The 10,378-nt window shown below is 44.3% G+C and overlaps 2 protein-coding genes across 3 annotated transcripts in view; one reads left to right on the top strand and one right to left on the bottom strand.

Annotated features, from left to right (window-relative positions):
• Positions 1–451: 451 nt before the first annotated feature.
• LOC124007303 (POU domain, class 5, transcription factor 1-like) lies at positions 452–4,256 on the top strand. 2 transcript variants are annotated; one of them, XR_006833900.1, is made up of 6 exons: positions 452–1,454; positions 1,574–1,685; positions 1,903–2,033; positions 2,274–2,438; positions 2,681–3,096; positions 3,241–4,256. XR_006833900.1 is itself a non-coding variant. In XM_046317769.1 (5 exons), exons 1-5 carry the CDS (start codon positions 699–701, stop codon positions 2,933–2,935), a joined length of 1,419 nt encoding a protein of 472 aa, XP_046173725.1. In that variant the 5' UTR covers positions 452–698; the 3' UTR covers positions 2,936–4,256. The 2 variants fall into 2 exon arrangements, 1 of the variants encoding a protein (XP_046173725.1); XM_046317769.1 differs by having other exon boundaries at positions 2,681–4,256.
• LOC124007304 (alpha-(1,3)-fucosyltransferase 7-like) overlaps positions 4,257–10,378 on the bottom strand; it is a 6,655-nt gene continuing 533 nt past the window's right edge. The window contains exon 2 of the mRNA XM_046317770.1: positions 4,257–5,640. Coding sequence (XP_046173726.1) covers positions 4,539–5,627 — 1,089 coding nt within the window. The 5' untranslated portion in view covers positions 5,628–5,640 and the 3' untranslated portion in view covers positions 4,257–4,538. The remainder of the gene's footprint in view (positions 5,641–10,378) is intronic.

Genomic DNA, 10,378 nt, shown 5'->3' with positions numbered 1-10,378 from the left:
AAATCTTTAATGCTGCTGTTTAAATGCATCTGGTTGCATGTATACCAAGGAAAGCTCGTTAAGGTACAATATTTAAACAAAGTCCACACAATGCGCCATGCATATCAGATACTTTGGCGACAGTCATTGAATATCCTACTGATTAGTAATGTAAACATACTAAATGGATCAACGTTGAATCCGTGAACTACAAATAGCCTAACTTTTTCCAAGATCATTTCCTTTAATTGCTTACAGGAGTTTTGCATACCTGCGCTTGCATTATTTACATTTTATCCCAGGAAGAGGAACAGTCTATATTTAGTCGTTTAAAAAATAAAAGATTCTCCAAAGTTTCGAATGGGAAAGCACGCCCACTGTTTTAACAGCGTGAATGGAAAAAAAAAAAAATCAAGTTCATTCACAAAATTACCGTCAGCTGTGCGTGATTGTCTCTCGCGGCCAATGGGAGGCGAGGCAATTAACATCGTAATCTCCAGCGCCAGATGAAACCTGTGGAGCTGAAGTGTTTGTTGTGAGACGTGCGTTTGAGTTTGAAGGCGAAGCAAGGTGGTGAACTCGAAATTCAATGGACGACAGTTGATGGGTATCTCGCACAGAGGCAACAAACTGCTTGCATTTCTGAAAAGGTTTATTCGAAACGGCAGGCGTCATTGAATATCACCTGATCTTTTACGAAGGCGATCAAACCAAGGAGAATGTCGGAGCGACCCCAGAGCCCTACTTCGGAGTGCAACAGCCGGCCTGATGACTTCAGCCGGGCCATGTACGCCCAGGCCTTGAGTCAAGAGGGGTTTGGAGGCGCTTCGCTCCAGATCCCACACGGCGTTCTGCAACACCATAGTCTTCTCTTCAACAAGGCCGCATATAATGGGATGCCTCCAACAACCAATCAAACCTTTTTGCCATTCCCACCGGGCACTGGTGACTATAGGGCCTCCGACTTGCAAGCCGGTGACTTTTGCCAACCCAAACACTGGTGTCCCATCGCCGCTCCGGAGTACACCGGGCAAGTAGCAGGGGTCGCAGCGGCTACCCACCCCACAAACCTGAGCTCACATAACACTAACACCAGGGAACAAGTCAAGATGTCCGAAATAAAGCTTGAGAAGGATGTCAATGACGAGTATGGGCAGAAGATTCAACATTATCCAACTCCACCTTCGTCTGCTGTAGCTCACGGGGTTTACTACTCGACTCCATGGAACTCGTCGTTTTGGCCCGGCTTTCCGCACGTACCGGCTGCGAATACCACTACTCAAAACCCCAACTCCATACCCTCAACATCGTCTTCATCGTCCCCATCTCTCTCGCCCTCACCCCCCAGTAATGGGTTACCCGGGGTCACGTTCTTCAACGGGAACGCAAGCCAAACTGCCCAAGCGCCCCAGGCGCAAACCTCTACCCGGAGTAGTGGTTCCTCCAGCGGCGGGTGCAGTGACTCGGAGGAAGAGGCGAGTCAAACGGTCTTCTATCTACTGTTATCTTCTAGTCATTGTACTATTATGAGTGTATCCTAAAAGTCATCCTTTCATTCAAAGAGAGCGCTGTTGTGAAATGTTTCCTCTAACAGGAGAACCTTTCAACTGAGGAGCTGGAACAGTTTGCCAAGGAGCTGAAACACAAACGTATAACTCTGGGTTTCACACAGGCAGATGTAGGCCTGGCCCTAGGCAACCTTTATGGTGAGTTTTCCTGCTGTGTTGAATACTATCCATAACCTTTCTCTTCTGTTCCATTGAGGTGGCGAATGCAATTCTTTGCCCTCTGAATTTGCTGAGTGTCTCATTAAATTGATGTAGACCACAGCTTCCTCAAATGCGTTGATATTAATTTCCTTCACTGCATCTACTGTAGTTGCAGTGACTTTCAACTACCGACGACAACTTGTTCTCTGTTTAGGCAAGATGTTCAGCCAGACTACAATTTGCCGCTTTGAAGCGCTCCAGCTTAGCTTCAAGAACATGTGCAAGCTGAAGCCCCTGCTCCGCAGATGGCTGAATGAGGCTGAGACCTCGGACAACCCCCAGGATGTGAGTATGTTGGTTGTAGTTCAGGTTTGTGGAGCGTAGGATGCCATCTTGAGGATAGAAAATGCATAAATTTCCATGAGCAACCAAGGTAATATTTATTAGACAATGTTCACCGTTAAATAGTGCAGAAGCGAAATAGGCAAGGGGAGGTTGAGGGGCACCATAGTATTACCACCCCTGGAATGGATCAAAGTACGCTGCAATGTCCCGGTCTAAATATAAGTTCATATTTGTCCCCAGATGTACAAGATCGAGCGGGTATTTGTGGACACCAGGAAGAGGAAGCGGAGGACCAGTCTGGAGGGGTCTGTGCGCACTGCTCTGGAGTCCTACTTTGTCAAGTGTCCCAAACCAAACACCCAGGAGATCACACACATTGCTGATGACCTGTGTCTGGAGAGAGATGTGAGTCTCATACAGCTGGCCATCATTTACTGCCTTATACTTCCTCAACCCTATATGGCTTTTAAGTTCCTCTTACATGACAGGGTACCTAAATGGATTTATGGCAAATGCCTTCTTGCTTGTGTTGCCATGGTTTGAATCTTAGTGCTGTTAACTTCTGACCCTGTTAGGTGCTGTATTTCTAATATAAGAGGTGTGGAAATGCTGTCTGGTAAACTTGTTACTTATGTTGTTTTTGGCAGGTGGTACGTGTGTGGTTCTGTAACCGCAGACAGAAGGGGAAACGCCTGGCCCTCCCCTTCGATGAGGAGTGTGAAGGACAGTACTATGAGCAGAGCCCCCCTCCCCCGCACATGGCTCACCCCCCCCTCCCTGGGCAGGGGTACTCTCTCTCCGGCCACTCTGGGGGCCCCACCTTCTACATGCCCCCCCTCCAGAGGCCAGATGTCTTTAAGCAGGCCCTGCACCCTGGACAGGTCGGTCACCTGACAAGCTAAACAGGTTCCAGTTCTTCAAACCAGCCTGGGCCATGTGTCCACCCCCTCCCCACCCAACATGCCTACCTCTTTAGTCCTCCAGCCCCCACCAACTCAGGCGGTTGTCCTCATATGCAGTTCTACCACACCCTAGCCCCTCTGGAGCACAGAGAGAAAGTCAAGTGAGTGTCGGCTTGTTGGTCAGTAAATAAATGACTCAAAGCTGGGACTTCCCGGTGTCTTTAAGGCCAGGGAATCTTGACACTGCCTTTTGTCTCTCTGTTTCATGTTGCCTTTTCATGGGTTGTGCCTTGCCTCCCACCCAGTTCAGCTGCGAGTCATCTGCACGACCGTCGACGCCCCAGCCAGCATCATGACTAAAGGGATGAGGATGTTTAACCATTGGCTCTGACTTCGGTATGAGATGTGGCTTTGCACAAAGTTTTGTTTTTGTTGAGTCTGACCCTTTAAAAAAAAAAAAGTTATTTTGTTACTTTATCTTGAATGTCTATCCTCCAGCGGTTAGCTATTTTCAGGTGACAGTTTTCTTATCTAGAGTTTCTATAAGTATTCTTTGTCTTGCTCAGGAGTACTTTCATAGTGGAAGTATGACACAAATACAGTTTACTTGTGTTGCTGAGAATTCTGGTATGTTTTGTTAACCATGAATGTATTTTTAATCTGTTGCACACTGACTAACTGAAGTGATTTTATTATTATAATACTGGAACCGTAGTTCATGTTGCACCAAGGGGACAAACTGCAGGATATCTGTCGAGTGGGGCATTGAGCACTGCCCCTCAACCAGTTTTTCTTGTTACCGTGACAGTCGGTGACTTAAATGGTCTGTCACTGACTTCCTCAATCCTATAATAGTTTCTTTGATCGGACCTTTCTAAAATGGCCATGTCACAATCTCGTGCCTTAATGTGTATTTAAAGTCATTTCCTCTTGTGACTCTGCTCTCTTTGTGACATGTTTTTACGCAATCCCATGTTTATAATTGAAAGCATATTTGATAATTTATTGGAACAGGCTAATTCTCTGGGGAAACCTGAAGATATTGCCTGTACATTTTCCATTCCAAACTCCTGTGTCGTTACAATGTATTCCAAGTTGACAATTTTACTTTTTGTTCTCACGGTTTTTACCTTGTGGGTGTTCTAATGCTTTATAGTGAACGCCTTGCAATAAGTCTTGTCAATGTCATATCCACACATTTATAAATAAATGTTTGGATTGGTATTTTTCCTGTTCCTTCTGCATTGGTACTGTACCATATTACTTCAATTCTGCTGTTTTTACACATCTTACTGTGATATCAATTAAACATTTAAGTTCATATAGCCAGTTCTCAAGTTATTTTGCTGGGAGTGGGGAAGGAAAATAGGAACACTAGTTATAGGCAGAGTGTGGAACTATAACACAGTAAAGTCCTGTTTCTCAATGTGTAGTTTACTGAGTCATTAAAACATCATCATACATGTGAAACACACTGGTTCTAGATGACAAACACTTCTGAAGCTGTGCATTTTTACAAGGTGGTGTACTTATGGGCCCTGTTCAAAAATAGTGCACTGGAGTCGGAGCTCATTTGGGTATGCAGAAAGCCTTTGAGGCTCTGTCAGTGGACTTCATGTCCCCACCTGACCCAGGCCTCCAGGTCGCGGTACACCTTCTGAGCAGGCAGGATGTGATGCTGGGAGCAGATGCTACAAAGCCTCTCCCTCCAGTCTGTGTACACTTTCACTTGATGGCTGTGCCGCCATGCAAAATACCCAGCATATCTCTCCTTATCCAGTATTAGCTGGCTGAGATAGTTCCCCAGCTCCTTGGTGGATGGAAAGTCCTCAATGTGGATGAAGGAGTTGGGGGGAGCCACGGCCATGTAGTCATCTGGAGGCGGACCGAGAACCACAGGCACCGCCCCTGCCTGGTAAGCGTTCCGCCAGAGCTTCTCTGTGATGTAATCCTTGGAGATGGAGTTCTCAAAGGCCAGGTAGAAGTAGCAGCGTGAGATGGTGGGCAGCAACTTGCTGGGGGACAGTACTCTCCCTTCCAGTTGCCCATACACCTCCACTCTGATGCTTTTCCTCAGGCTGTTGTACACCAAGCTCCTCTTTTGCTGGGGGTTGTAGTGACTAACCACCCAGCAGGCCAGAGGGGACTTATGTTTAGGAATGTAGCCCTGTGTGATGCTATAATTACCCATATCTCTGTCCTTCGCCACCAGCTTTCCATATGGTATGGTGAAATCTGCATCACGGCGGTAGGACATGGTCCAATTGAACACGTTATTGAAGGGCTCCAGGTCTCCATTGTTGTCAGGGGACTCCAGGGAGAGCCAGACCCACGTCTGGTGCCTCGCCCGGGGGAGGTGGAAGGGCAGCCGCTCCTGGCCCGTCATTAGCTCTCTGTGGTGGAAGACCACCAGGTCAGCGCTGTGGTAGAGGGAGCGCTGGTCCACCAGGCGGCAGCCAGGGATACGGTACCTGTCCCAGCACACGTCTCCCTCCAGGCTGTAGGATGGGCCAAAGGGCCAATGCCACAGGAGGATGGTGAGGTTCACGGTGACAATGTGGCGTCTGTCAGAGTGTAGACCCCACCCATACATACTCAGAAAGTACAGGAGAGGCACCAGGCAGGTGCCGAAGAAGAGCCTGAAGCAGAATGAGGGGGATCCCCATGGTAGAACTGAACCCTTGTTGGTCATCAGGGTTCTTTCACTGTTGGGAAATGAACAGAGAACACGGGATTTAGTTCATCTGTACACAGTAGCCCACTTACTGACCTTATCACTCTAGTCATACTGTCAGTAGAACATCTTTGCTTGGTCCTTTATCTGCAAAAGAAACCATTTTGTTCTCGTATTGTGTCACCTCCTGCCATCCATCCCATGGTATTATTAGACATACAGGGAGTGGTTGATTTGGAGGTTATAAAAGGCTGAATGACTCTAGCTATGTATCTCCATGTAGCAGCTTGATGCACTTTTTTTCTAATTTGTCACCATCTCTACCGCCTCAATTTTCATGTTGGGAGTAGTCTTTGTCAAAGATGGGAGTGATCAGTTGGAGATTGAGTTTCTTTTGCTTGTGTTGCGTGTTACATTTAGCTTCCTGTATTGTGGTTGTTTATCCCTCCCAAGTCTGTGGTTGTCCCAGTGTCACTTTTGTCACACTGCCTTCCTGTGATAAAGACACTGGGTGTGTTCAGGGCCAGAGGGAGACAGGAAGTGATTACACTGCTATCATAGTACATTGAGCTCAATATTTGGTTTAATGAGAGCAATGGAGTTGGCGAGACCACAGATCAAGGACGGGGATGTAATTCAACAGATGTGTTTGATTAGGAACGTTTAGGAACGTTTAGGAACGTTTGATAAACATTAGGAACGTTTAGGAACGTTTGATAAACATTAGGAACGTTTAGGAACGTTTGATAAACATTAGGAACGTTTGATAAACATTAGGAACGTTTAGGAACGTTTGATAAACATTAGGAACGTTTAGGAACGTTTGATAAACATTAGGAACGTTTGATAAACATTAGGAACGTTTAGGAACGTTTGATAAACATTAGGAACGTTTAGGAACGTTTGATAAACATTAGGAACGTTTGATAAACATTAGGAACGTTTGATAAACATTAGGAACGTTTAGGAACGTTTGATAAACATTAGGAACGTTTGATAAACATTAGGCACTGTTTTGTTTGTGCCTTCTTGTGTCAATGACTCAATGGATGATGAGTATGACTAGACCTGCTATTGACAATGGATTATAATCATCATTACTCGCGTTTAGTACATGATGACTCAGTCGCTGAAATATACAGCATTCTGTTAATTTTCAGTATTGACTCTGACAACGACCAATAATGACCATGCATTTAGTGTTATGATATATTATTATATTATTATATGTTATGATTAGGTTAGGGTTTAGCAGGGCCATGCACGGGTCTTTCAGGTGCAGGTGCTCAAAGTGAAAAAACAAATGGGGAAAGAGGGCTATCGGCTCGTCATTGATATTGATGATTGATGTAAATCTGCTAGTTAGCTGGCTTGATTTCTTCTCCTGACTGTGATTTACCTCTCTGTGTCTTTCTGCCTCTCTGTGTCTTTCTGCCTCTCTGTGTCTTTCTGCCTCTCTGTGTCTTTCTGCCTCTCTGTGTCTTTCTGCCTCTCTGTGTCTTTCTACCTCTCTGTGTCTTTCTGCCTCTCTCTGCTGAGCGGCAGGCAACCAGACCAAATATAGATGATGATTACGTCGGCTAAATCAAGTGCTTTGCTGTTGATGTTGAAGCTAAGTAGCCAGCTACTTATTATTCAGGACGAAATCTGTCCTGAATAAGTCCAATGCGTTTCTATGGGCGTAATATGCAGACCGAGGCTTGTCGACTTCATGACTATGGCTGGCATGTGCATCAGGTCATTATATACAGATCTCTGGTTTCAGCCACTTGCGAATTAGAAAGGAAAGTTGGACGAGTGCACTGTTCAGATGTTGGCTTACCCTGAAGTAAATAGATGTTTTGCCAAAATAAACGAATGACTCCTGTCTAAATAAAAAAACATTTCAAAATACTGTATCAGAGAGCTTGACTTCGCGGATTATTATCTTCTTATACCCATTTGGGAAGCCAGCAATTCGGGCAGAGTAATAGGCCTTAGCCGATTATTGAGCTGAGGCTGTCAGTGAAAAGCATCTCAAATCTGTGAAGATAATGTGTCTTGAGTATAATTTAAAATGTTGAGGCTAGAAGAAGGGGAGGGGTGTGTGGTGAAGATATGGGCATCTCTCTCCAGAATACATGCACTCAGCTCTCTGTGCTTCGTTGTCTCCCAGCAATTCTTGTACATCCATTGTGTGAATTGTTTGCCCTTTGATTGTTTAACAAAAAATGACATATTACATACACCACCGGTCAAGCATTTTAGAACACCTACTCATGCCAGGGTTTTTCTTTATTTGTACTATTTATTTTCTACATTGTAGAATAATAGTGAAGACATCAAAACTATGAAATAACACACATGGAATCATGTAGTAACCCAAAAAAGTGTTAAACAATTGAGATTCTTCAAAGCAGCCACACTTTGCCTTAATAACAGCTTTGCACACTCTTGGCATTCTCTCAACCAGCTTCATGAGGTAGTCACCTGGAATGCATGTCAATTAACAGGTGTTCCTTGTTAAAAGTTCATTTGTGGAATTTGTGGTAAAAGACCAAGTCCATATTATGGCAAGAACAGCTCACATAAGCAAAGAGAAATTACAATCCTTCATTACTTTAAGACATGAAGGTCAGTCAATATGGAACATTTCAAGAACTTTTAAAAAATTCTTCAAGTGCAGTCTCAAAAAACATCAAGTGCTATGATGAAACTGGCTCTCATGAGGACCGCCACAGGAAAGGAAGACCCAGAGTTACCTCTGCTGCAGAGAATACGTTCATTAGAGTTACCAGCCTCAAAAATTGCAGCCCAAATAAATGCTCCAGAGAGTTCAAGTAACAGACACATCTCAACATCAAGACTGTGAATCAGGCCTTCATGGTCGAATTACTGGGCCAAGAAACATGAGCAACAGACATTTGACCGGTGGAAATAGAGGCCAAATTTGACATTTTTGGTCCCAACCAAAAAGCGTGAGTGGATGATTTCCGCATGTTCCACTGTAAAGCGTGGAGGTGGAGGTGGAGGTGGAGGTGGAGGTGTTATGGTTTGGGGGTACTTTGCTGGCAACACTGTCTGTGATTTATTTAGAATTCAAGGCACCCATAACCAGCATGGCTACCATAGCATTCTGCAGCGATACGCCATCCCATCTGGTTTGGGCTTAGTCCCATTATCATTTGTTTTTCAACAGGACAGTGATCGAAAACACCTCCAGACTGTGTAAGGGCTCTTTGACCAAGAAGGAGAGTGATGGAGTGCTGCATCAGATGACCTGGCCTCCACAATCCACCAACCTCAACCCAATTGAGATGGTTTCGGACGAGTCGGACTGTATAGTGAATGAAAAGAAACCAACAAGTTCTGAGCATATGTGGACTGTTGGAAAATCATTCCTCTATGTGTTATTTCATCGTTTTTTGTTGTTGTCTCAACTATTATTCTGTAATGAAGAAAATCGTTTTTAAAAAAGAAAACCCTTGTATGAGTAGGTCTTCTGAAACTTTTTTTTTTACCGGAAGTGTGTGTAACCAGTAGGCATAGTAAATGGACCATTAATCACCCCCATTTGGTTCCCTTCATTGCTGTTTATGCATGTATTACAGTCATTTACTGTTCTCATTCTCTGAGTGCAACCCATGTTTGCAGAGTTCACAACCTGCTACATTCGTGAGAAACACGTTTTTTTTTCCTAACCATAATTTAAGAGTTTTATATTTTTTTTCCCCGTGTCTTTTGTTTAGAGTGCTGCATGTGAGCAATGACAATGTGCGCATTCTCTGTATTAATAGCATTGAGTGCGCACGCGCCTGAGCACGACAACCTGCCGAGTTCATGCAATGTCGCACTTCACTAGCAATAGTGAAATAACCTGAATTTTCATCAGGATATTTTACTTAGTTGACAATGGAAGTTATAGACCTACTGCGGCATTGGTCTATAGGCTATCTCTGAGTTCCATGCGCTAATTTCGTTAGCTGCCAATGGCTCATGGTGTAGGCTATCAATGTGTCCATATGGCAAGGCTGGTGCTCTAGCATTAGTTGAATTGTAACTTTTATATGTTTTGTTTTTATTCATATTTGTATGATGACAGTACTTTTTAGAAATGAAAACGTTATTATTGAAATGAAACTGTTCCACGAAAAAAAAATATCAAAACTAGCACGCAGATAGGTAGAAGTCGTAGGATAAATTGTAAACTTCCCCAAACTTTATTAACACAGGTCCCGTGAAAAAAAAATCCCGCCTATAAGAAGAAATCAAATGCCCATCCAACTGATTTGTTCTGGCACCTGACCTGCATACAGGTTTGGGTACCGGGCGCGCGCTGAGAGGCGCAACCGGGCGCGGGTGATCTCCATACAGGGCAGATTAACTCGCGCAACCAATGGACTGGGGTGAGGTGGCGAATTTGACGACGGGTGTGTTCTGAACAACAATGACAAAATCATTTTGCTGGAAATTATACCACCACCCTAAAGGTCACATTGGAGACTGGAAAGGCAAATGGGCATATGCTCTGCACAGGTAGAGCCCTATCTGTACAAGTGCCCGACGGTTAGTGTGTAAATACCGCCATACGGAACCATACACAATTTGCCAGCCCTATCCACTGACTTTGAGGTAAAAACATCTATATTTGAAACATCTGTATGAAATGAAGTATACAAAAACTAAATCAAAACTGTAACTCAAAACCTTATCTTTTTATTAAGTAAAGTGAGTTTGCAGATCGTTGCACAGTAGGTGAAACATTCAAGGTACAACACATGCAACCTCTG

The sequence above is a fragment of the Oncorhynchus gorbuscha genome, linkage group LG20, assembly GCF_021184085.1.
Source record: "Oncorhynchus gorbuscha isolate QuinsamMale2020 ecotype Even-year linkage group LG20, OgorEven_v1.0, whole genome shotgun sequence".
NCBI classification, from domain to species: Eukaryota; Metazoa; Chordata; class Actinopteri; order Salmoniformes; family Salmonidae; genus Oncorhynchus; species Oncorhynchus gorbuscha.
The sequence above is the reverse complement of the archived record's forward strand: the minus strand, read 5'-3'. Positions and strand labels throughout refer to the sequence as shown.